The sequence below is a fragment of the Lissotriton helveticus genome, chromosome 1_1 (assembly GCF_964261635.1).
Source record: "Lissotriton helveticus chromosome 1_1, aLisHel1.1, whole genome shotgun sequence".
Lineage (NCBI taxonomy): Eukaryota > Metazoa > Chordata > Amphibia > Caudata > Salamandridae > Lissotriton > Lissotriton helveticus.
In genome coordinates, this window is record NC_136057.1 from 307,402,206 (window position 1) to 307,429,762 (window position 27,557).

The following is a 27,557-nucleotide window of genomic DNA, read 5'->3' on the forward strand; positions in this document are numbered from 1 at the left end:
CCAGCGTTGAGTGCACATGTGCCAGCAACCAGGATTTGCAAGCCTTAAGTCATCAGTTACCCCTTGAACAGCAGTTATACAAAGGGGCTAATTTACAAAAAAAGTGACCTACCGACGGCGCAAGGGGCTTGTAAATAAGCCCCAAAGTTCTGAAATCTGGCGGCAAAAAAAAACGGCAACTGCACTAGAGTATCTCGACTTAAATCCGCCGCTCGCAACTAACTCTGTAGTTACAAACGGTCCCATTCAATATTAAGGACACTATTACTGTGAAGGATTCTGAATGTGTATACGGTGTTTTAGAATAATGTATTGCTGCTTTTGCTTTTCTATTATTGTTTGCTACTTTTAATCATAGACAATGCACTTTATAGAAAAATATGAATGGATATTTTAATGGTGATTTAATATCCAGCGGTTTTTAACTAATTGTATGTATCTGACTTAAATGTTAACAATTTGGCAGGTTATTGTAATATTTTAATTAATATAACAATAAAAATGTGTACTTCTTTTGTCACTTACCCTATCATATATTTACCTTGCATGGAAAGGCATGAGAGGGTAAGGCATGCGTTGCATTGTCAAACAACCCCTAACCACGTACATTGTCGTCACACATGGGTGCACTTTGCTCATCTGTGTGTACAGTCTACAGTGTAGGGAGTTAAGGTAAGGGATTTGGAAAGTGCAAGGAGGTCACGTTGCCCCCTTACATGATCTGAGGTCTCGTTTTATACCGATACAGTCCTGCGTTTATAATGTAATATCAAACCAAGCGGAAAAGTGCACAAACCGGGCAGGGCTGGGTGTGTTCGCCTCAGCCCATGAAGAGCAACAGATCCGTGATGGCGACATCATATGTCCCTTGTACAATGCCCTGGTACCGGCGACGGCTAAAACAATCGGTCTTTCCTCCTTTGAGTGCCTACCTGTGACTGATGGTCCGCGCACAGGCACCTCGCGGACACCCCCCGAGTGTGTTGCCTCTTCCTTGCAAACAAAGTCCAAACCCAAGGGGCGGTGCCAGCCTCCGCCTCTCGGGTTAGCTATTCACATTTATTTCCTTACGTTGGCAGGTTTTCCCCCTGTTAAGCTCTTCAGAGAGGCTTAATCAGCGACACATAGTCGTGCAACCACGAATCGAAGGGAAATCTCCATGCGTTTCACATGAGGTAACTGATTGGATGTGGGAATCTGAGAGAGGTAGCCACTCGCTCGCCACTGCCAACAAGAGGTCCCGGCAGAGGAGGCAGAGCAGGGCAGTGCCGGCCACCGAGCGAAGACGCTGTTACCCCCTTTGAGACGGCCCCACTTCAGCCATCCGCCACTCTGCCATGAGGGGCACAGAGGAGGGCATACCACTGCCAAGCAAGGACCACAGCTTCAACGGGATGGACAACCCCACGTTTACGGTGAGTGGCCTGTTGGCATCTGCCTTGAGGCGAGGGCTTCAGGGAGCCGCACAAAGGGGGTGGGAGGCACTTCCATGTTCCAGAGTTATCAATCTATCGCGTGACATCATTTCATAGCATTTTAATCTGGCTCTGTCTTTTTTTTTTAGCTAGCGGCATGTTGCATATCAACCAACGGTCCCAGATCCGTGCCGTGAGTTGATTGGTCATTCATTCCCTGTGTTTTCTTAGAATTCTGGGACTTGTAGCCCTGGTTAAATACTGGTTTAAATAAGACTACAAGTTCCAGAATTCTAAGAAAAAAAACTAGCATTGACTAATTAGCCACCATGGGGCATGTGGAACTTGGCAGCTATGACTTTGCATACTAGGACTGATGCTTCCAAAAATCCTGCACTGAATAAAGGTGCGGACGCACGGTTACAAATTCTTTTTACAAATTTGTTGGCGTTGAAAAGACCAAGGGACAACCAATTTCATTTACCAGAATGTTTTGGAAATGAGTTGAAATGCAAGAATTATACTATAACTATAATAGGTGGATGGCATAATGTTAAGAAAACTTCCAGAATGCAAGTAGAGCCCTCGTGTTGTCTAATGTCGGCGTGAGATGTTCTCCCTCATCAGTGGCTCCTTAACATGTCACATACACCACCGTGAGCCAGTCCTGGGTTTTCAACCAGCAGCACATTGCATGCTAGGACTTGTAGTTTAAATTCTAACACTGTAAACAAGGACTTACAAATCCAAGCATTTCAAGTGCTGATGACTGTTGGCTGTTTTGGATGTAAAGCTATAAAGACAGGACTGGCTGAAAGTGTCAAACATCTATTCCCCTCAGCTATGGCTCTTTATCACTTTACAAATACTTACATGCCACATCTCTTGAGGTTCCATAGTTCGTGTATGAGCAGCTCGTCAGGAAGGTTGTTTCCCTTTGCATTTTGGTATTTGTAGTCCAGTTAGCCCATTATAAATTCAGGACCATAACTGTAGAATGCTAAGAAAAGCCTGGATTGGATGAACTACCCGGTCATTGAAGCAATATCCTCGAGAGCTCAGGTAGTTCGCTGGGCTTTTATAATGGTAAAATAAACTACAGGTACCAGAATGCAAACTGATTCGAGCTCAGGAGACTTAGCACAACCGGTTATTCTGATTCATAGGATCGTTCCTAATATTGACCCTCGTGACATGGGGCCATTAGGTGGGCAGAAGTGCACCCGTCAGCAGGCACCTTGAGATTTCGGGAGAAAAGGGCATAAGTAGCTAATTAACTCCAGATAATTGGAGTTAACACAAACCCACCCTCGCGCCGAGATAACAGGTTTACGAATAAACCAAAAGATTGGAATGAGCTGTCAATGAACAATGGACAAAGTTTGTTTGAGGAAACGAGGGTCTGGCTGTTGAAGAGTCAGTCAGACGTCAGACTGGAAAAAACCCCATCTCCAGGCACCTGCAGTGGTGACGTGCTTAATTTGTGCCGGTGCTTAGCACCGGCACTTAAATATCAGGGCCGGGGCTACGCATCAGCTGCGCTCACACCCACATTGATTTGTTTTATAAAAAATAAATATACGGTGTATATACCTTTCACTGCCTTTATTGTTGAACTCATACTCTCTGCAACCAAAGGCACGGTTGGCGGCCGCAGCGTGTTTTTTCATGTGTATGTATCCCGCCGGCCGCCGAGTGTGAGGCGTCGGGGCATTTAAACTGTTTAGTATTGCGAGTGCGACTTGCAAGTTAGTGAGTGAGTGCCCGTCCTCCGTGACTCACATTTCTTCTTAATCACGCGAGGTAGCACTAGCAGCCCTGGTGCCCCTGCCCAGGCCAAGAGGTGGGGCCGGGCTGGAGGTTCTGATGGGGGTAGGGGATGTGCGCAGATTTATTTCACTTTGGCTCAGGCTGCCACGCCCAAGCATAATCACCGCGCTGCGCAGTTACGACAGGTAGCAGCTCCCCACGCTACGGCCCACGAGTAATTCACATTAAGTTAGCCTGCCTGCCCCGGCCGACAGCGACCAACAACAACGACAAAGCCGAAGGGCAGAGCTGGCTAGTGGCTGCCTGTCCTGGCTGTGCTGCAACTGCTGAATGCCGTTACCGTCCAGACACCGAGAGCATAAGAAAGGTGCGGGGTGAGTGATTTTCCTAATGAGGAAGAATACACACGTTTATGTATCATTTATTTTAGTTGCCTGTGTGGCAAGTGGCTTGGGTTTTAGTAACTGCGGAATGACAAAAAGCCTGCATTCAAGCCCTCTAAACCAGCAGCCCCTTTAATCAGTGCCCGGTGTTTTCCGTTGTCGAGACTGATGTTGGTATCCCCGAATCTCTTGAGATACTTCCACAAGCAGCTTCGACTGTTAAGGGTGGAGTTACAAGTTGTGCTGCATGGCCATAGCCTGTCAACAATCAGCACATGTGTGTGTCCAATTACAAGTCCTCCTCGAGGCCCAACTGGAGTAGGAAAGCTGGTCCGGGGGTCGTAAGATGCAAGGGATGAGTTAGGATGGGGGTTGGGCCATAAAGGTACAAGACAAGAGTAGAAATATAAAGGGCAATGCAGTGGGAGTAAATGGCCTGGCTGGTGTTGTGAGTAGTAAGGTGCAAGACTGGCATTGTACACGGCAAGGCGGTGGTAGTAAGAAACAAAGCAGGGGGGAGTATAGAACCCGGGGTTAGGAGAGGCTCTAGGCTGGTCTGGGGGTCACAAAGTGCAGATGCTTAGTCTAGGAGAGACTGTGTTGGAGGAGGTAAGATCGGTGCAAGACTGGCATTATATGGAGTAGTAAGGGAGAGTAACGGGCCTGTCTGGGATAAGAAAAAATGGCATCAGGTTTGTGAGGTGTAAGAGCTGGCTGGGCTGGTGGAAGAAAGGCACAAAAATACGGGGAATAAATGCTGGCTCCTCCTCTATTATTAAAACACCGGCATGACATCACTCATCTAAATTAGCAGTGGAGTGGACACTGTAATTAGATTAGATCTTAAGGGAGGCAATGAGGGGTTTGAATCTTCAAATGCCTCCTATGAAATACTGACACACACTGTGCAGAAGTTTTTTCTTTTTATATATAATGCCTACCATCAGAGAGAGAATTATTCCGGGCAGGGGATGCGAGTGAGACGAGGAATGCGGTGCCTGCCTTTTTGAGCTCCTCTGACTCTATTTGTGCAGCAGCGACTTTCCCATTACCTGCTTCTCCTGTGGTCCGACCGACCTTTTGATTTATTATCACATCACATTTGTTGAAAGTGAAGGCATCCCAGAGACCATGATTTCCACCCAGCACTCTGCCATGGTTTGTTAAAGGAGCCTGTTCCTGTCATCATACAAATTATGAACTGCTCCTCATGGAGGTTAGAGTTCCTGAAAACTTGAAGCAGACACGACTGTCACCACTACTACAGAAACCATCATTGAGCCCAGTACAGCGCTACAGCACAATATTAGATATCCTCTATTTGTAAAAAAAATATGGGCAATGTGGTATTAAAGCAAGTTTCATCACACATGGAATGGAAGCCATTGGTCTACTAGAGGACTTGCAGCCTCGGTTTAGATCCCTCCGCGATATATATAAGGGAGCACTTTTGTATGATCGCAGACCAGGGGGAGGCAGCATTACTGTTGTAGGACCTCTCAGATCTGTTTGGACTTTGGTACCATTGATCATAGCACCCCATTGAATCAACAACAGCTTGATGGCCAGGGCATCACATCAGCAAATACTTTTCAGTGGATTGACTCATTTCTCTCGGACAGGACTTTCCTAGAGATGGAGTCCTAGAGTGGCCCAGTGTTTGGGTACATTTTTATCGTAGCTTCCACTGGGTCAGAATTTATTGGTTTGCTAAATAACTCCCAATCACAAGTTTGTCCCCATTAATGGGAAATAACATGAATTGTTATGCTTAATGGACCAACATCTTTCTGCCGTGAATTTTTACACTTAATGCACCAACATCTTTCTGCCCTGGAAACTATCAGGCATTTTTCCCTTGACAAATTTCACCAGGTTTTACCTGCCGAAATGTATTGGGGGAAGCTATGAAAGTTCAGTGTTAGTCACCAGCCTCCTAATTGTGATATTTGACTAGTAACAGGACTTATCACACAAATTGTAATTAATTGGATCACTCATTATGAGAACCTATGAGATGGCTGTTCTAAAAAACCAATGTATTAAATAGTGTTTAGGACCTAGACCTGGGACCCCCTCCCATAAATGCACAAGACATTAAAAGTGCATTGTTTCCTAACAGGGAGCCAATGTAGACTTTGGCAGCAGAAGAAGGAGCATCATAGCTTGTTGTTGCTAGCTGGCAGGCAAGAAGGAAGAGTCTATAAAGACATTGCACAGATTAGTCATGACCTTGTAAATAGGACTGAAAGTATATGGGGAGTAGAGGGTTGAAGCAGACAGCCAAACATCAGGGTAGTGGAATGAATCTAGTCAATATGTGAAATTCACTCAAAAACATGTCCGGCTGAGGTGGATAGAAAAGGTGTAACAAGGATCTCAGCACTCTCTGTTTTTTTTAAGCAGCAGGTGCCATGCCCCTCCCTGCCCGTTGTTTCTTGCTGGCTGCCACTGCCAGTCGCCGCCTTCTTGTAAATTAATATAGTGCCAAAGTGCCGATACACATACATCTGCAGCGCAGTGCCAGTGCCTACCCTTTAACCTGCCCTGGGCTGGTAACTACACCCCGCTTTAATCTTTTTCAAAATGGTTCACGGGGAACCTCCTATCAAAACCTTACGAAGACTCCCTTTCTGAAATTCAGATCAGGTATTATATTTGACTTTTAGCAGTGCCACTTGAAGATGTGGGTGGAGCTAATAGAGTATGTGGGTGGAGCCAGTGGAGGGAGTGGGTGGAGCCAGAAAAAGTAGGTGTGGTCTCCGACAAAAATTTGAGCACCTGCACTTCATATTTTACAAATTAAGCACTGTGACTGAAGCCGGGTGCAGGGGAGAGGTGGGAGATAGGAAAAGGGGGTGTGCATAGTTTTTTTTTACCTAATATTTACTCTCGTAGCATGGGGTCATTACATGAGCAGAAGCGCAGCAAGTCACCAGACACCTCGAGATTTCGGGAGAAACTGATCTAAGTAGTTAATTAACTCTAGGTAACTTGAGTCAATATAAATTCACCTTGTAATGAAAGGAGACGGTTTGGGAGGCGGAGGGGGAGCTAGCAAAAGTGTGTGCGCAAAATTTTCTTAGCTAATTAACTCTCTAAATAATTTGAGTCAACATAAATCTACAAAAGGGGGTATGCACAGTTTTTACTGGTGCGCACAAACTGACAGGGACTTATTTATGAGGCCCTTACGCCGCCGTTGTCACGTTTTGTGAGGCTGACGTAGTGTAAAAAATGCACCACGCTGCACCAAATTTACGAAGTGACACATCTAGTCAGATGCATCACTTTGTAAACCCCTACACTACATTATACCGGTGGCAGGTATAATGTATGCGGGGTGGGCGTTCCGACGTAGCTAAGCCACGTAGAAGTGACACAGTCAAATCTATGAGATCTCACTGCAACACTTCTACGGCGTCAGTGCGTCAAATCCTTATGCCTGCTTAAAGCAGGCATAGGAGGTGACGCAGTGCCTTTCACATGGGGCTTGCCATACCAAAGGGTGAAATGAGGCATTGCTGGAGTTGCGTCTGTTTTCAGACACACTCCTACAGACACGTCAGGATTACTGAAGTATCTGTAAATCCTTGCAACATGGAGCGCTGTACAGTAAATACGGCGCATTCATAGTGTCGGAAGGATAATATTATGAAAAGTGTTGCATTGCTGTTTTTCCACAGCGATGTGACACTTTTCATTAATGAGGCTCTCATTGTTTACTCGCAAGTGTTTTAAATAGCGCTGAAAATTAATGTGCGTTTTTCTTGCAAATTAACTTTAAAATACTATTCCACAAGACTTCAAAACAAAACTGATGTTGCAGAATGCAGCATACATAGAAAAAGGAAAAATAAGGATAAATAAAGATATTTGTCCTCGCTGTGCCTTCCTTACACCTCCCATGGGGCGGCGTAAGTTTTTGGCGTTGCCTCAGAGTTACGGTTTCTAGTAAATCTGGGGCAGTGTCAAAAAACCAAGGATGTTCCTGGGAACACCCATTGTATGCCCTTTAACGCATGAAAACAACATTAAAGGGAACGATATTTACAAGCCAGCATTAAGCTGAAAAAATGGCTTTGTGGTGCCTGGTAAATATGGGGCATACTCCTGCGCCACCTCAGCGTCACAAAAAGTGAGGCACCCGCGGCACAATGGGCTTATAAATAAGCCCCCCTGGGTGGTAGTTGTTGTTGCTTTTTCCAAAGCTCAGTAAAGCTCCTGAAAGAAAAACGTTGTACTTCCACACATTTCCGTAAATAGGATTTTGGCCTATACTCAGAGCCACTGGAAATATGCGGCAGAGGAGGACCAAATTATTTGGCATGGTTGACTAAATTATGAGGGAAGAAAAAACTAATTATATGGCATAATGTGACATATTTTGTGATAGTATTACTGAATTATTGTGTAATTTTACAACTGGCAACACGATCTAGGAAAATAGTTCACCTTTGTAGTACCTATTTCATACGCAAATACACCAATAAACAACTGAAAGAGGAAAAATCAAGCTTTGTGATGGGCCTTCAGATATGCAGGAACATGAGTCGCCATGTTTTTAGTAATTTTTGTTCCATTAGAGCTAGCATAACTCCAGTAGCCCTGCCTTTACTGTGACTTTCAGACACAGTAGTTGACAGTGGCCATACCGGTTCCCTTCTTGGTAGGTGTGTTGCTTATTTAGCTAAGTTGTTCTTTTAGACACACCATACTTATTACCTAGCACAAAGTGGTCTAAGGTGGAACGCTGTGCTTCCAAGAACAGCTGTTGATGGCAGGGGCAGCTTGTACATTGAGTTCCTTTATGGCATACCGTGCCAAGGCATTTTAACAATAGATATCTTCTAAACCAAAGGGTCTGGATAAGGATTTACAATGGACTTTCATTAATTACTGACTGTAAGAAATAGGGAAATTAGTTGAGAGGGGAGGAGGCCCACTCAAATAACAAACAAAATCCTTGTTAGGGTGAACCACAGCAGGCACTAAATTAACCTGTGCTTAAATTACAGACACAAAAGCAGTACAACTTAAATTGGAGGTAATGCGTAAAGTATATATGCAGCACTCAAACGGTAACAAAGTGAAAACACAACACAAGAAAAATCCTAAACCAATTTAGAAAAATAGAGTAAATTGTAATAAAGAATACTTCTCCCATTGTAAAAAGCATTTTCTGACACTGTTGCGGCTGGGGTAATTCTTCCGAAGGACTTGACCCCGAAATGGAAGTTTACATGGCCGGCAAAAGAATGCCCCTTGTGCGGACAGGGAGAAGAGACGCTGCTACACCTTCTATGCATCTGCCCCTCACTATTAGAAACTCTAAAAACTGTGCTTCGAGAGATCTTTATGAAAATTCAATTAAGGTCATGCAGAGCCGCGGTCATACAAAGCCTTGGAGGCCTGTCAATCCAACTGTCCTGCCGAGCCATTACTTTTTGAAAAATGGCAGCCAAAGAATTGGACAAAAAAATTAATTAATCCGAGTGGCTATGACATGACTGCCCAGACATTTTTTACCTGCACTGACACTATTTTCTGATGTTTTTTCATTGAACCGCCATGTATCTTTTATAAATTTCACATATTACAAATGTAATATTTTTTATTTTAACCGCTGATGATGATTGAGCATATGATCGCACTGTGTTTTTATCTTTTGTACTTTACAGACCCCTATTTTAAATCATTTTGTGTTACGTGCTTTTGCCATTCTTTTATGATTTTTGATGAAATCAAATAAAAGTATTATTAATGACTGGCTCTGCATGCTGGCATTCACCTCCGAGTAAGACACAGGCTTCACTCCTAGACCCATACCTCTCCGCTGTGTCACACCACCTTGAATTCAGCAACAGATCTCAAACCCAGACACAGATTCACTACCCTGTCATCCAAGCACATACCTTACATCTTGACACACGTCCCTGCATGTTGGCATAGGCCCCTATGCACAGACACAAACCCGGTACCTAGAAACATATCTCAGGCACAGGTTAAAATTCTGCACTCGGGTAAAGACTGTCACAGCCAAATTCTAACTATAACTTCCACCCTGCCGTACACTGCTTATAATTTCACATATGACATCACTCAGGGAGAGGTGTGGTGCAGTAGCCAGGGCAGCTGAATCCAGAGCACGGGGCTCAGGGTTCAATTCACGGCACCAGCGGTAGCTCAGCCTAGCACCCTGTGACTCTGGGCAATAGCTCGCTTAATCTCCCCAACGGCCCTCAGCGCCTTGAGACCCTTAGGGGTGATTAGTTTGCGCTTTACAAATACCAGATTATTATCATTATTATTATTATTATTATTACTCAAGACATGTTCTATGACAATTTATGATATCATTTAGGCCATGTGGCAAACCTACTCCAGCAGGCAGTCAACATCATGCAGCATACAGCCTTTGCCGTGTGCAGCATAACGTTGACATTCAGACCTTTGGGCCGAGAGCCCACCCAGGGCCAAATATAAGAAAAATGAGGAGGGGGGACAAGCAGCTCCCCTTTCTGAGCCTTGTTAGGCCCCAGGAATCCTGGGGCCATACCAGTGAAAAAGGGGCATGTGCCCCCCATCTCCAAGCCTCAATTTGCCATTGGGCACCTCATCCCCATGGCCATTTTTCTTTACAAGGGTAGGTGGGCACTAACCTCATTAAGCCATGTGCACCCATCCTCCAGGGCTGTTTATTGTTTAAGAGGGGAGGGGTCAGCCCCCCCAGAGTCTTATCAGGTCCCAGGAACCCCATCCCTGGGGCCAAAATCTAAGGGAAGGGGGGCATTCACCGTTGTTAGGGCCCATGGAACCCGTTGTTTGTTACAATCCCTCAGGGGTCCTGCGGGATCTCAGCTAAAATTGCTGATTTTATTTCTAGTTTGATCCCAGAGGGGGATCCCTCTGTTACCCCCTTCCCAATGCGGTTTAGGGGTCCGGGTATCCCTATCCTGCCCCTTTACCTTTTTTTCATACTTCAGGACTTTCAAAACCCTGAGTCCTTTAATGGTTGCTAAAACATTTTTCTGATGTTGCTGGCAGCCCTTCCGAGCGCTCAGTCCCGCAGAAGTCTGACTCCCATGGTAGTGAATTGGCCCCAGTGAAATAAAGCTCTTTGGGCCAACCAGGATGCTGTATTTTTTAATTGGACTTAACCTTCCAGATATACAAATAGTTTTGACTCTTAATTTCTAACAAAACTACTGTACTGATTTACACCAAATCACAATAAGCACAATCTACTTGCCAATATCTAGCTTCCTGTCAAATTACGAGTAATTCTGTTCAGCAGTTTTTGCTGGAGCCCAGACCTAAAGTCTATAGAAAATGCATGGGGATTTTGCATGTTGGGACCCCCATATGACGGGTCACCCCTACATTTTTTATGCACAAAGTAGTCAAAATAGAGAACTTTTTTGGGAAGATTTGTGGAGATTTGTCAAACGGTGCTAAAGTTATTAGTAATACACAACACCCTTACCTAACTTGGAACAGCTGACCTAACTACACACATATATATGATCATGTAATCTGTCCCCAACCTGTTTTCTCATCTACGAAATCGGAATGTGTTTGATATATATGTATATATGTGTATATATATATATATTGATATATGTGTGTATATACATCTATATACTAATATTATAAAGAGAGAGCCCTAACCTTTGAGGCGGGTAATCTCAGTAACCACAGCACCAATCACAACACCCAATACAGCATTGGAAAGGGCAGTTGCAGCAGAAGGACATAGGCTATACAGATGGCCACCATATACATTTGACAGGTAAAAGAACCTTGCCAGCAAAGTAGTCCCTTGTGGGCGTGGGCGGGGTGCGACATGACGACAAAAAAAACGTTCCTTAAACGTGTGCGTTGTGCTGGGGGTGTGTGCTGGGGGCGTGACAAAGGCTGGGGCGTGTGCTGGGGGCAAGACAAACGACAATGGGCGCGGCAATTGCAGAATTGCACGGGAGCAAGGGGCGTGGCCAATGGGCGCGGAAATGCACGGGAGCAAGAGCGTTCAATGGGCATCTGACTTCAGCTGGAGGCGCGCCAATTGCGCAACTGCGTGGGAGCAATGGAAAAATGCAGCTGTAATCCCACTACTAAAAAAAGCCGGCGCGGATATAAACGATCCAGCCAATTACCGTCCCATCTCACAGCTTCCATACCTATCAAAGGTTTTAGAAAGATTGTTAACTAAACAGTTGTCAAGTTTTCTGGAAATTAATAACCTGCTGGACGTCTCTCAGACAGGTTTCAGATCGAATAATAGTACTGAGACAACGCTCCTGGCTGTGATGGACGATATTCGAACGCAGATTGATAAAGGCAAAACGGTCGCCCTGATATTACTTGATTTATCAGCGGCGTTTGATACCGTCTCCCACAAACTGCTAATAAATATGCTAGCTGCTAAAGGAATACAAGGTAAAGCCCTGAACTGGCTGGAGTCTTTTCTATTGAATAGATCCCAGTCCATTTGCTTAGGAAACTTTACCTCCACTCCTCGGAAGATCAAATATGGGGTGCCACAGGGAACAACATTGAGCCCAACATTGTTCAATGTTTATGTTTCTTCATTGGCATCCATAGGCAAAAAATGGGGTATCAATATCTGCTCTTACGCTGATGATACTCAGCTGATGGTAACCCTAAATGATGAAGAGGACGCCAAAAATAGGCTACATAACTGCTTGTCAGAGCTATCTAACTGGATGCATGGTCACTACCTGAAATTAAATGCTGACAAGTCGGAAATTCTTCTATTTGGTGGATCCAAACAGCTTTGGGACAACTCTTGGTGGCCAAATACTTTAGGCACTCCACCAAACCCAACCCTGACCGCCAGAAACTTGGGAATCCATATGGACACTACTTTATCCATGAAGCATCATGTTACCACAATATGTGGCAAAGGATTTGCCACATTAAAAATGCTGAAACGTGTCTTTCCCTGGATTCCGATGGAATGTAGACAGATTTTAGTTCAATCTTTACTGATTAGTAGGCTGGACTACGGCAACTCGCTGTTTGTTGGTATGGCGGATTATTTATTCTCAAAACTACAGTTGGTCCAGAATGCGGCAGCCAAAGCTGTCTGCGATAAGAACAAGTACGATTCTGCTACAAACTGCCTGAGAGCGTTACACTGGCTGCCTATGAGGCAAAGAGCATCTTTCAAAATGTTATGCATTGCTCATAAAACTTTGCATAATACTGGTCCTTACATTATGCGGAACAGAATTAAGCTCTATGCACCAGTTCGGAACTTCCGCTCACAAGCCACAGCCAAAGCAGTCACCACACGAATAAAACTATCCAGGATGGGTGGACGTGCCTTTTCGCACCTTGCCGCCAAGTGTTGGAATGACTTGCCTATCGATCTACGATGTACTGACTGTTACCTCACTTTTAGAAAAAAACTAAAAACTGCATTATTCCCTAAAACAGAATAAATAGTAGTCTCGGGAAATTGCTCATGGTTTACTGCTCAATTTTAGCGCCGTGATATCTTTGTTGGATGAGTGTTGCGCTTTAGAAGTACATATAACAATAACAATAACAAGGGCCGTGACAAACGAGAATGGGCGCGGCAATTGCCGAATTGCACGGGAGCAAGGGCGATGGCCAATGGGCGCGGCAATCGGCCGCCAACAATCGCGCCACATTCATAAATTATGATGCCAATCGCGCACCTGGGTGTATGCATTCAATGGGCGTCTGCGTTCAGCTGGAGGCGTGGTAAGTAACCATTCGCTCTACTCACTTGTGGGCCTGCACGTTGTGCTGGGGGCGTGTCACACATACTGGGGCAGAATGCAGTGTGTGCCTTGTGCCGGGTGCGTGTCAAACAGACTGGGAACCAATGCCGTCGGTGCTTTACTAAATTGCCGTTACGTTCCTGCCTTCACGCCATGTGGGTCCTAAAAAAATGATAATACTGGGAAATAACTTTCAAGGGTCACATAATTCGCATTGTAATACGGTCGCAGCTGGAGCCAGGACTCAAGCGTGGTCACACGCCACTGAGCGTGCCTGCGGGAACAATAACTGCAGCGTCTCCTGCGCGCTGTCACTCAACTCTCTGCATAAACAAATTTACACACGGCGCCCAACATCATCCAGGGCTGAAGCCGGCCTCAAGCGGTGGCTGACGCGACTAAATGGCCCTGCTGGCACACTAACCTTGAAACTGACTGCACTTTGCCACACGTGCAGCGTCTCTAGCGCGACCTGTCACCCACTCAACTCTTCATACCCGGACAACGTCGGGACGGGCTGCTAGTATATATATATATTGATATATGTGTGTGTATATATATATATATATATATATATATATATATATATATATCAATCCATACAAGTTGCCCTGAAGCAAGATAAAGCCAACAGCAGGATGGTTTGAAAGCCACGTATTTATTAAAACAGCACTCGCCCAGTCTAGAGTATAATCATCATCTCCTGTCGCGTTTCAAGGCTACCACGGCCTCTTCATCAGAGGAGTAAAGTCACAACCAACAGTCTCTGCCGTTCACGGCACCTTTAAACACATGCTAATTAATTTCACAGGTGTGCAACTTTAGCAGCATGCTGGTACCTGAAGTTCCTGATAGCCGGCGCTGTTTTACCCCAGTGGGTTCCGTTGGTTTGCAACTATTATTGTCCATAAAAAACCCCAGTGGGCCTCCGGGTCAAGAAGGTGAGTATTATTCAAATACATTTCTTGCTGTGCCCCTAATTTCGACACAAAAGTTATTTTCCGTCGAAGGCCCCGCAAAAAACTGTCCCGGTGGCTAAATCTCTGCGGCCGGGCTGCCACAAATAAATCCATCCACACAAGTTGCCGTGATGCGAGATAAAGCCAACAGCAGGATGGTTTGAAAGCCACGTATTTATTAAAACAGCACTCGCCCAGTCCAGAGTATAATCATCATCTCCTGACGCGTTTCAAGGATACCACGGCCTCTTCATCAGAGGAATAAAGTCACAACCAACAGTCTCTGCCGTTCACGGCACCTTTAAATACATGCTAATTAATTTCACAGGTGTGCAACTTTCGCAGCATGCTGGTACCTGAAGTTCCTGATAGCCGGTGCTGTTTTACCCCAGTGGGTTCCGTTGGTTTGCAACTATTATTGTCCATAAAAAAACGCACTGGGCCTCCGGGCCGAGAAGGTGAGTATTGCATTCCACATGCATACAGTTGTGCGCTTTCTGCCAGTACGTTTGTATTAGAGGGCACTGCCACAATATATGAAGGAAAGTCCCCACCTCCCCACAGCGTCGTCTACAGAGCCCGTCCTCACTCCTGCCCATCAACACCAATCGAGAGCCAGAAATATAATCTCGGTGTAGAACTTTCAATTGTATCAATCTTAATTTTGCTGATATTGCTACGTCTTTGGGCGAGGAGAGTGCTTCCCTCCACTATTCGTCGTCAATCTCAAGACCGTCCGCCTCCCACTTTCTCCTGAGTGCAAGTAAGGGGTCTGGGGTGTGATTTATACGTTTTCTTTATGTGAGGGAGATAGCCTTTTCCGGAAGGTGTCCGTCCAGAAGTCTATCCTCAAGGGGGGAGGGTTCCGGGAGTGTCGTCCTGGGCGGGATGTTTGCCTGGAGGGAGTGCCTGACCTGCATATATCGAAAGTGTTCCGTTTGTGCTAAATCATATGTGTGCTGAAGCGATGCGAATGAAACCACCCCATTAGGTCCCATAAGTGTTTTACATGTGAGATCCCTATCAGATCCCAGTTGTGAAACCCCTTGGTGCGACCCAACATACCCAACTTTTCGGAGACCCAAAGCGGGGTAGCCATTGTAAGTTTGTCAGCCTATCCCAGTTTACGGTTAACAATATGCCAAAGTTGGACAGAGTGTCTAGTGGGCCCCGTCAAAGGATACCTGCTGGGTTTAGAATAGAGTGCAGCTTCAAAGTTCCCACACAAGAGGAGCCACTTATCCATCCCATAACTGGGATCATCTCCACCACAATACGTGCCCTGATTTATAGCCGAAAGGTGTGCTGCCCAATAGTATTTCCGGATATCTGGAAGTGCTATTCCCCCGTCATACCATCCCAGCGTGAGTTTCTGGAGTGATATCCGAGGCGCACCGACGCACTAAAGGTCTCTTTGATGGCCTCAAGTTCCACAAAATAACAATGTGGGATTAAATCTGGATAGTTTTGGAGGGCATATAAGAAACGTGGCAACAACATAATTTTGAAAAGGGCTGCCCTACCCAGCAGGGACAGCGGGAGCTTCTTCCAAACTGTGTCATCTCTTTTGAACCTCTGTAAGGAGGTTTCTTTCATATCGCGTCATCACATCTTTGGAGATGAAGATTCATAGATACATGAAACCCTCCGTGGCCACTGTAATCGTACAATTGCACAGAATTGCGGGGGGGCCCCCGTGGAGGACGTATAGGAGTGACTTCCCCCAGTTAACCCCTTTGCCGCGGGGCTAATTCCCCTGCGGCGCGGGGGAGGGGGAGCGCGCCCAGCACCACGGCGCTTGTGACGAGCTCGGCTCGTCATGCTGCACGGTAGCGCTGTGCTCCTGACGAGCTGAGCTCGTCATGACCACGCCCATTTTCGTGAAACGCACAGCAGGGGAATTATCCCCGCATGTGAGCGCCGCGTTGGTCATGATGAGCTCAGCTCATGATGAGCACAGTGCAACCGTGCCTCATGATGAGCTGAGCTCGTCATGGGCACGGAAGGTGTTAATGCTATACCCTGAGTTCCTCCCGAAACTGGTAAAGATGTCTAGGGCAACTCTGAGGGACTTGGAAGGGGATGTGAGGTATAAGAGTATGTCGTCCCACCCATCTGCCCATCTGAGCCCCCGCAAAGAAAGATCTTGCTGTATCTAGGCCACCAGTGGCTCTAGGGCAAGGGCAAAAAGTAGGGGCGAAAGGGGGCAGCCTTGCCGTGTCCCCCTTTCCAAAGTAAAAACCTCAGAAATGTTATTGTTCACCACTACCTGTGCTAAGGGCTCAGTATAGAGGAGGCGCACCCATCCTATAAAATTAGGACGCGTCTTCCTGGATCGTGTTGCAGCGTCCTAGCACTCCATGGAGGCGTCGAAAGTTGAGCACAGTATTCCGGTGTGGCATAAAGCCTGATTGGTCTGTGTGGACCGGAGTTGTGATGATCGGCTTGATCCTATTAGCCAGCACCTTCGCGAGGATCTTGGGCTCGGCGTTTAACAATGATATGGGCCTGTAAGAGGTGCACAGCTCTCTAGGTTACCCTTCTTTAGGAATGGCCACCAATGTAGAGATGCGCTGGTCTCTCGGTAAAATCCCTTGATCTTTACTGTCCTCGAACATAGTTTTAAGATGGCGACTCAGGCAATCAGGCTTGAGCTTATAGAGCTCAATAGGGAGGCCATTGGGTCCCAGGGCTTTCCCAGGCCGGAGGTCCTTGATCGCCTTGGTCTGTTCTTCCATTGTGAGCGCACCCTCCAGAGTCTCTCGATCTCCTCAGAGAGGGTAGGTAGCTTGATGTCAGTCAATAGCGTGGAGGAGTCTTCCTCTGGGAGTTCCGACCCCTTCCTATACACTCTTTGGAAATGGGCCGTAAATTCGCTAATTATCTCTTGAGGTTCAACAAGAACGGCACCCAAGTCGGTCCTAAGCTCAGACACCACCTTCTGTGCCTGTTTCTTTTTGTCTAATCAGGCTATTAATTTGCCCTCTTTGTCACCTTGGTCGTACAATCCACCCTGTCCCTTGCTAGGGTTTTAGCAGCGTCGGTGGCCAATGCCTTGTATTTGGCCGCTTTAAGCTGCATCTGATGTTGAGTTCCCGAATCCCAGTCGCTTTGCGCTGCCCCCTCCAATGCGAGCAGGTCTCGGTCAATGATTAACATTTGTGCTTCCTTTTCTTAGCATTGCCCAACAATTGCGGAGAGGGCTTCAGCCCTCCGCACAGTTTTAAATGCTACCCATAGAACAGCAGGGGACTCCACCATCCCAACGTTTTCTTGAAAGTAGTGTTCGATCGAGCGGGTGATCCTCCTCTTAGTCTCAGAATTGTGAAGGTACCAGGGGTTTATGGGCGCAACACAACCTACCCTCTTATCCCCAACAGTAAGGTGTGCCCATCTAGGGGAGTGGTCATAAATACCCCGCTGATTTCTCGACTGGTTGTGTCCTGCTGCAGAGGTGTGAGGATGTAATCTATCCTAGAGAAAGTGTGGTGCGGACTCGAGAAGAATGTATACTGTTGTAGATTCGGGTGGCGCAAGCGCCAGAGATCAACTAGACCAAATGTCTCAAGGAGATGGGAGAGCCACATTTGTCCAGCAGCTATGTCCCGAGGTGGATGCCTATCCATTCCTCCCGCCACTACTGCATTGAAGTCCCCTCCTATTAGGAGCTGCCCCTCAGGTAGGGAGAGGAGAAGTCCACCCAAATCATGATATGACATAGTTTGGAGACCCTGCGGCATATAAACTGTCACAAAATTGACTCGGCTTCCCTCCCACCTCCCCGAGAGTGCTGCAGAGCGCCCCAGTGGATCAGTCTCTGCAACGCAGCGCAGTGGCACTTCCTGGAAGCACCTGGTGGACTACTTGGCCCCCAGGGTCCCTCAGGATTGAAGATGAATTTTTTCCCCAACTTAAAACGAGCCACATGGCGTGTTTGCACACGTCACCTCAGGCCCCGTCCCCTCCCTTCACCACTGTGTAAACGTGCCCCGTGACGCTTTTTAAGTTGGGAGATTAAGTCCCCTTGAATCCTGAGGGTCCCTGGGGTCCAACTAGCCCACCAGGTACCTCCAGTAAGCGCCACAAGGCTGCGTTGCAGAGAGGTGTAAAAAGTGGCATGGCCTGGACCATCTCTCTGCAACGTAGCCCTGTGGTGCTTACTGGTACCTGGTGGGCTACTTGGACCCAGGGACCCCCAGTTTTGAAGGGGAATTAATTCCCCCAATTTAAAACGCGCCACAGGGCGCGTTGCAGAGTGTTTTTGTGAAGGGGCGATTGAGTGTCTTTATTAAAAAAAAAAGAAACATTTGGGAAAGTGGGCTGTGTGGCCCTCCTTCCTTTTACTTTTCTGGCCCCCAAATTAAAATAAAAATATTTTATTTACGGGAAGGGGGCCGCGTGGCCCCCCCTCCCATGACCAATTCCGGGCCCCGGGGACCCCATCCCCCGGGGCATTGTCAATGTTTTTTATACTTTTATGAAGGGGACTGCGTATCCCCCCCTCCTCAGGCCACTTAAGGCCCCGGGGACCCCATCCCCCAGGGCCGGCCATTGTTTTTTAAAAATGTTTTATTTTGATGGGGGCCGCATCCACTTCTGGCCCTGAGGACCCCATGGCCTCTCGTTGGGGACAGTGGGGGGTCCCCAATCCCCCCACGGTCCCGCCGGTTCCCCGCCTCCTGCGGGAGCCGGCATTGCTCAGACCCCCCAGGATATAGTGGCATAGATTTGCAAATTTAGCGGCACAAAAAGTTTAATTTAGTGGCACAAAAATTGAAATTTTGCGGCATCATAGTGGCACTTTATTTTACTCATAATCATTCCTTTTCAGTCTTAAATCAATGGAAACTGTTTTATCAGAGTATTCCACTTTCAAATAGGCATGTTTAAAGTGTCTGAGAATATTTGTTTTCTATGCTAAGTCATATGACTTCGCATAATATTTGTTTGCTATGGTAAGTCAACGAGGGAGGAACAGACACTTGCACCTGATTAGGGATGTGCTTGTCCCCACACGAAGAGCTGCATACCCCCATGTAGTGAGTCTGTAGTCAGGACTTCCATGATATACATCGCAGGTGCAACTGCACTTGGAGTTCGCCCTAACGTAACTAGGGCCACAAAATGTACCTATCTCAAGATTTGCCACACCCTTAGATTGACAAAAGAAAAACACACTTGCAGCATGTGTCTTGTTCGAAATGAAAAATGCAAAATTCTAGTCCAGCAAGTAGATGTTTTTTAGACGACAACATGCAGTCATTACAAGCCAACAATTTATGGAACACCTCATTGTCAACTAGTGAATTAAAAAACATATTAACAGAATGGGCAGATCTGTCTCCTTGCAAGACAAAGCAACTTTGACGAAGCTGGACCATGCCTGGCAAGTCATTGACACCTACAAGTCATTACGCCTCAGTCATATTTTGATAATAGAAATTCAAGTCTTATAAAGTGTTACATGCAATATGCTTTGTGCTACAATGGGTGAGACATGGGCGTTCCAAAGCAACCACATATGGATTTTAAAGCAAAGCCTTATCTGCCAGCGGGCTTTGTGCCAAAAATATGAACCTCTCAGGAAGGTGTAACATTGGAGAACAATTTTCTTTTCTCCAACTTTTCCATCTTTCGCTGTGTGCTGTAATGTAGGGCACACATACAACTTGGAAACGTCTTAAACTATGTCTAGGCATAGAATTTAGTATTGGAAGGTTTGCCTTACAGTCCAAAACCTATGGTAGACATCAAGCACACGCCTTTGCACTATTGTGCTGCATGGCACGAGGCGGACTATATTGCATCAGAAAGAGAGAGAAACTGCGCCATATCTTATAGGTACAGCACTGTTCTGATCTCTCCTGTTGACATAAAGCAGTGCAGCAAGTTCAGTTCTTGCAATATCTGTAATCATTTTTCTGCCATATGCATTTTAACAGCCAGGGAACTGTTTGTTTTTACACTGGTTGTATCCATGGATATTTTACTCACAGCCACGTTATTGTACATTTAAAGCAGCAGGAATTCTGTAGTATTCTCAAGGCAGGAAGGGTACTCTGATCAAAACCATAAAAATTAACCTGTGTATTCAGCAGGGGAGTTGCACTTCTTGTCATTGCCGGGGACATGAAATGAAGCCTGTTAACACAGTGATCGTATATTCACTGCCTAACATATAGGATGGCTAGAATGGCAGAACGTCTTGATAAGCATGCTGAACGGCTGGATATGTCTGAAAGGCTCTTAACGGAAGTTGAAGAGGCACACACCACCCTTGACGCTGACCATAAGCAACTAGGAAAGGTTCTGCGCGTCCTGCAGGACAAGACAGAGGACATTGAATCGCGTTCCCGGTGCTGCAACCTGCGACTCGTTGGCCTTCCGGAATTGACGGCCACAGGAAATATGGAACAGTTCGTCGAGAAACTACTAGTGATGCTGTTGGGAGACGATGTCTTTTCGGCAATGTTTGTGGTGGAGAGAGCACACAGGGCTCTGGGACCTCGACCTCCGCCAGGTGCGACACCGCATCCGATAATAGCGAAGTTACTTAACTACCGGGATCGAGATGCGGCCCTCCGTGTTGCGAGGGAGAAGGACATTTTGCAGTATGAGGGGTCGGAACTATCTCTGTATCCTGACTTCACTGCCCGAGTGCAGGAGGCTCGCAGACACTTCGTACCACTCAAGAGACAGCTCTGAGATATTGGTGTGGACTACGCCATGCTGTACCCTGTGAAGCTGTGGGTAAACAGACAAGGGAGATCGCATATTTTTACGGACCCTAAGGTTTTGCAGAAAGCCATCAAGAGCTGGAAGAAATACCAGAAGGGTAGCCGGAACGACTGCAGCTGGAGGAGTCGGAGGGGACTGTGCTGGAAGAACAGAACTAAAAAGTTGAATTGGAAGATATTGGGTGGTGAGAGGTGCTGGGGACTGTGGGGCGGGGTGGTTATTGTTTCCAGATATGTGCTATTATTGCAAAAATTTATGTAATGCCTGGTTATAGTGGGCACTCTGCTGCTCTCCACCTGGTTTAGACAGGGAGGCTGTGAATAAGGGAATTAGTCTCTGTGTAGTAACTGGGATTGCCTCATAACAATAGAATTCATAAAGTGAACCTGGGTCTGGTGACACTAGGGCATCTCTGTGAGTGTAAGCTGTGATTATTAACATGAAGAGTACTTTGGAGGCCTGTCTATATGCTTGTGGAGCGTACAACGTTTAATTACTTATGCTGAAAATATGATTGTGATGACACGTTGGGGCTAGGGCGGGTACTAATTGTTGTTAGTATTTGTAGAACTTAGACACGAGGGGCTACCTCCGCTCACGTGTGCCTGGCACTGTTGTTGCTCTCTCCTTCAAGGTTGGGGGTTATGGGGAGAAGGGGACATGGGATTGGATTACATGCGGCCATGTTGGGGGAGGTCTGCTGAGGGAGGGGGGAGGAGGGGGGGAGAGGGAGGTTTATCATGGGCGGTTGTTCTGGATGTTGGTTGTTTATTAAGTGGATGATGCATTGCACGCTAGTTCAGAAACATACTTGCTACACAATATGTACTGTCTACGTAGTTAATGGCACGTGATCCGCAGGAGACCCGGGAGCGGGTGGGGAAAATGTGTGTACTGTCATGGAACGTGAGGAGACTCAATGATCCCCGTAAGCTTAGGAAGGTCCTGAATTACCTCAATAGGCAGAATGTGGATTTGGCTCTCCTACAAGAGACGCACCTGCCGCAAACGAGCACCATGCTGAGGTCCAAAGGGCTGGAGGGTAATATTAATTCAGCGGGATTCACTACACATGCCAGAGGGGTGCTGAACTGGATTAATCCCAGGTCATCACTCAAACTTACATTGCTACGAGAAGATCCGAATAGCAGGTATGTCGTGTCTAAGTGCCGGGGCCGGGGTCGGGGCTTGGACTTTCTCATCATTAATATATACGGACCCAACTATGACTGCCCTGAATTCTTTGGGGACATTGCTAGGATTATCGCCCATTATTGGGATTCCAAGATCCTTTGGGGGGGGGACTTTAATTTGGTTAGGGACCCGGACATAAATAGATCAGCGGGCCCTCCTAGAAGCCCAGCGGCGGCTGTGAGAAAGTTGGAGGAAGTTCTGGTGTGTCTCGACGTGTGTGACGTGTGGCGAACGAGGAGTGGAGAGGCATACCACAACATACACACACGTATCGATTATTGGATGGTATCTGCTACACTGATTAATCTGGTACGACAATGTACGGTATTGCCGCGTACCCTATCGGACCACTCGCCATTACTGCTGGTATTGGAGCCCCCTAGTAAGCACCTACCGCCATTTACTTGGATGTTTCCTCCATACTCCTTATTGGATCCAGTATTTAAGGAGGAGATGGCTGACGCCATTGAAACCTTTTTTGACACTAATATTGGCTCAGTAGATAGTTTCCAGACAGTCTGGGAAACGTTTAAAGTGTACCTTAGGGTTCTTGCAATGGCTAAGCACTCGGGTGTTCTTAAGGCTATCCGGAAGACTCTGACTGAACTAGAAGGTAAATTAAAAAACCTAGAGCAGCAGCGACTCGCTGGGGGCGATGAAACTTTAGATGGGGAGATTAAGTCAATGCTTGAGGAATACCATGCTGCTGCTGATAGCGAAGTGAAGCACTTGTACAAGTATGCTACGGCACGCTCATATGGAGAGGGAGAAAGGTCGGGGTCGGTACTGGCACGAATAATGAAAGTGCGGCGTGGTAGGACTCAGCTAACTGAAAATAAGGCGGAGAGCGGTGTGCTATTGACGGAGGAGGCGGCAGTGGCTGAATGCTTCCGACAGTACTATGCAGAGCTATACGGGTCCCGGTCTGCAGGGACCGAAGACCAGATTGCGGAGTATTTGGAGCATATACAACTCCCTTTTCTTCCAGACTCGCACAGGGAACTCGTAAGGCACCCGATAGAGAGGGATGAGATCATTGAGGCTTTGGGCGGCATGAAAGCGAGTAGTGCCCCGGGGACTGATGGCTTGATACAAGACGTTTTTAGAACAATTACTCCCTCACCTCGCAGCCCTGTTTAAAGATGTGTGTGCAACGGGCACCGCACACCCATCTATGAGGGAGGCCATGTTGGTCGCCATCCCTAAACCGGGTAAGGCATTGGATGAATGTAGTTTGTTTCGCCAACTATCCCTGCTTAATATGGACACAAAACTATTCGCTAAAATATTGGCTACTAGACTTGCTCTGATGTCTCATATACTAGTTGCTCTGGAACAGGCGGGATTCATTCCATCCAGAAACTTAACTTATAATATTCGTACGGTGTTCGGCACGATGCAACATGTCCGTCAGCAAAACAAGGCGGTAGCTGTTTTTCTAGATATGGGAAAAGCATTTGATTCTGTGGAGTGGTCGTTTTTAAAGCAGGTGCTGACTAGAATGGGGCTTGGGGCGTTTTTTTTGCAGTTGCTTGGGACTTTATATTACAAGCCCATGGCTCGTGTGCGGATTGGTGACCTAGTTACCACCCCTTTTAATATTACGAGAGGCACCAGGCAGGGCTGCCCCCTATTTCCGCTGTTATACGCGCTGGTGGCGGAACCTCTGTCTTGCGCCCGGTGGGACTATCATAGTAATGAGGGTATTGGATTTCCGACGTATAGAATAGTAGTATCAACCTATGCTGATGACACGCTCCTGTATGTGAGAGAACCTGAGAACAACTTGGCCTCAGTTATTAGGGAAGCGGTTCGCTTTGGGGCGTTGTCGGGGCTTAAGGTTAATTGGGAAAAATCACTTGTGTTCCCACTTATGCCGGCCACTACTGAATTTGCAATGGAATATCCGTTGCAATGGACTGAGGACTCTGTACGATATTTAGGCATCAGACTGCATACTGATGCTGACATTGTATTTAGAGAAAATGATGGTACGGCCAATGCTAGGCTGGTAGACGATGTAGATCTAAGGTGCCGCCTTCCACTGTCCTTAATGGGGCGTATTTCCATTATGAAGATGGTGGTCCTGCCTAGACTACTATTCCTTTTCACAAACATTCCCTTGGTGCTACCACGCATTTTCTTCCACAGGCTTAGGCAGTCTATGTTAAAACTGGCTTGGGCAGGTAAGCAAGCTAGGGTCCAGTGGGGAGTGCTCACACTTCCGTACCATTTCGGGGGTCTGGGTGCGCCGGACTTCGAACTGTATTATAGGGCGGCGCAAGGAGCCCAACTCCATGCCTGGATCCACGGTGGGGCTGACATCCCCTTCCTACGAATGGAGAGACTTTTCGCTGAACCTATCCCTTTGCCGGCGATAATTATGGAACTGGTCGATCGCAGGACTGATATCACGGACTCCTTAAACACTACTAGGCATGCTTGGCACTGGCTCCTGCAGAATCAGGCAGGTGCATTTCTGTATTCACCCGCTATGCCTATAGAGTGGATGAGATGGCTGGGACCTTGTACAGAAATGGGTGTTATTCTGGCATTGCGCGCATTGAACTTGGTGGTGGCGGGGGAACTCTTCCATGAGGGGACGGTTCGTACCCCAGAGCAAATGATGGGTACTCCGGAAGGTGCCACACTCCTGAACAAATTCCAATTTCATAGGGTGAGGGGGCCCTCCGGGCACTGCTGGGTGACCGTATGGAAGAACCCCCAGAGGTACTGGAGTTAATACATCTTATCAAGACCACATCCCCCTGCAAAATTATTACAGATATTTATAAGATAGCAGTTTCGCACAGGGCGCATAAGTATACCGCAGCTAGGCTTGCATGGCAACGAGATTTGAATGCTCAGCTGGAAGATGATACGTCATTCTATTGTTGCATGAATACTAGGAAAATATCGCTCCATGGTAGGCATAGGTTGGTCCATTTTAAATATCTTAATAGGACATATTATACCCCCGAAAGACTATGGCCTACGGGAGGATGCTAAATGTGAGAGATGCCACTCCTCAACTGCTGATTTCCTGCACCTGGCATGGCTGTGTCCGGGAGTTTTCTCCTTCTGGGAAGGTGTATTTGAGGAATTGGGAAGGGTGGTTGAAACTGAACTCACACTGGATCCATTGATGGCGCTCCTGGGGTACACTAAGGTGCTGCCAAAGGCAATACACCGATTGGTAGACATGGGGCTGCTTATGGCCAAGAGAAGAGTGGCTCTGTGCTGATGAGGGGGCCCGTCCCGACGCTGCGGCAATGGTCTTGGGACATGATGTACTGTTCTACACAATCGGAAACCTATAGTGAACTGCTTCCACCCAGGAGCCGACCAAAAAACTTTTGGGGATTATATATCTCATATATGCAGGGTGCAGGGAGTGACAATGGGGAGGAGACAGCGAATGTGCAAGTCATGGGTGATGCAAGTGTTGATGAACCCGTGGGAATTGGCTGAGGTCTTGGGTGGACGACCTGCCTACTCAGTAGCGTGAGATGAGAATGATGTGCATGCTATTAGTAAAGTATATGCTAACGCTGAGACTACAAGCATGGGAGATATGAGGAAAGATACCCATTTAGAGAGCTTGATTTGAGCACGCTTGAAGGAATGCGACTAGGAGGGCCACGCCACCATTATACTCCTGGGTGCTAGTTGATGTTACTCATACCTTTTAGTGATTTCTTGTTCCTCGCTGCCTGCCCAAATTGGGATTTTGGCAGAATGGCTTTGTAACAAATTCAGTGACCGTACTAAGTGAACTATGTGAAGTTTGGCTGAGTGCGCTGTATCATGACGTGTATTTGTGTGCTATTATAATAACATGTTTGAAAAAAGTAGTTTGCCTAGGACTGGAACCAGATGACCTCTGTGCCATGGAGTCTTTTTTTTTTGCAGTATTATAAAGCACGAAGGTTTCACAGCGCTTTACATGAGCACCAGTTGCATTACAGACGTAAACGGGGAGATGAGGTGATTTGCCAAGAATCACAGAATGTTTAAGCCTAACGCCAGACTCGAACTTGATCCGCCAGACTCGAACTTGATTCCCCAGCTTCGAAGTTGGCCGCTCTAGCCGTTAAGCTACATCCTCAGTGGTAACACTTACCATGGGTTGATAGCACAACAGTCAAGCTGGCACCCATTTGGCACATGAACGATGTCAGGAAATAAATACTTGGATAGCACAACTAATGTTTACAATAACAATGTCTACAACACATTCCCTCGGGCCTGTGACACACACATCTCCGGCACGGTGCACGCTTTCCAGGTAGAAAACTGCATTAGACCTCAAGATGCATCGTCACTGTGCCATATAGTAATCAAAGCACAGGGGTGATAAAACCCCTCCTTGTGCAAAGACTTTGAAATTGTTTTATTTACGGAAACCAACACACAAAAGTGGCAACCTATTGTTTTAAAACTCCCTCAAGGATATAGTTATATAAATTAACCTGTTTACTGCTGCAAAAATGTTGCCGCGTGCGGGCGTTCGCGGAGTGGGCGGGGCTGCGTCGGCCATTGGTCGCGCGCAGTACCGTTGGCCGACGCGAGCACGGAAGGGGTTAAGCAACAGTGGAAAGAGACCATGATGTTTTCCTTATGATTTTTACATCTCTAAAGCTTCTCTGTAAGACTTTAACAAGCCACGGACTTCCCTCGAATCAAACAGTAGGAAGATGTGGGTATGCAAATTGTCAACTAGGACTGCCCACTATTTGAATTTTCTCAGAATTAATGGAAAAACGCACCATATACAAAGACTTTCAGATTCGCTCGGACCTGTCCAGATTCACTCTTGACAAACAGTGGGAGTTGGGTAGAAGAATGGATGCTTTTCGAAAGTTAGGCGCTACTGTGCAGATGGGTTTTCCTGCATCCCTAAAAATAATGCATAATAACAAAATGCACAACATCCGATCGGTTCAGGCTGCAGATGAACTGTTATTGTCTTTGGGTAGTAGGAAGGAGCCAGCAGATTAAGATAGGCAAGCGGCTTATTTTTCACTGCTAGCAGGTTAATCCTGTTTTTAAAGTCCTCCCTCTTGTATCTCTTATAGTAACAGGCTTAGATCTATGGTATTGCTGGGAAGCAATTTAGAATGAGCTGGGTAAACCCTAAGCCAGGGTATGGTATTATATTATATCAAAATTTTAAGGATGAAATAACAAATCACGTGCACAAAAAAAAAAAAATATATATATATATATATATATATATACATACAAAATAGGGCGAATTGAACACAAGTAAATAGCAATAAAGAGGCACTTATGGGGGGGTTCGGGTAGAGTAGGGGTACCTTC

At 46.5% G+C, this 27,557-nt stretch overlaps 1 protein-coding gene across 1 annotated transcript in view; it reads left to right on the top strand.

The window, feature by feature from the left end:
• Positions 1–1,055: 1,055 nt before the first annotated feature.
• Positions 1,056–27,557, top strand: part of LOC144799650 (solute carrier family 23 member 1-like) — a 377,254-nt gene continuing 350,752 nt past the window's right edge. Inside the window, exon 1 of the mRNA XM_078671141.1 lies at positions 1,056–1,415. Within this exon, the coding sequence (XP_078527267.1) occupies positions 1,338–1,415 (78 nt within the window). The 5' untranslated portion in view covers positions 1,056–1,337. The remainder of the gene's footprint in view (positions 1,416–27,557) is intronic.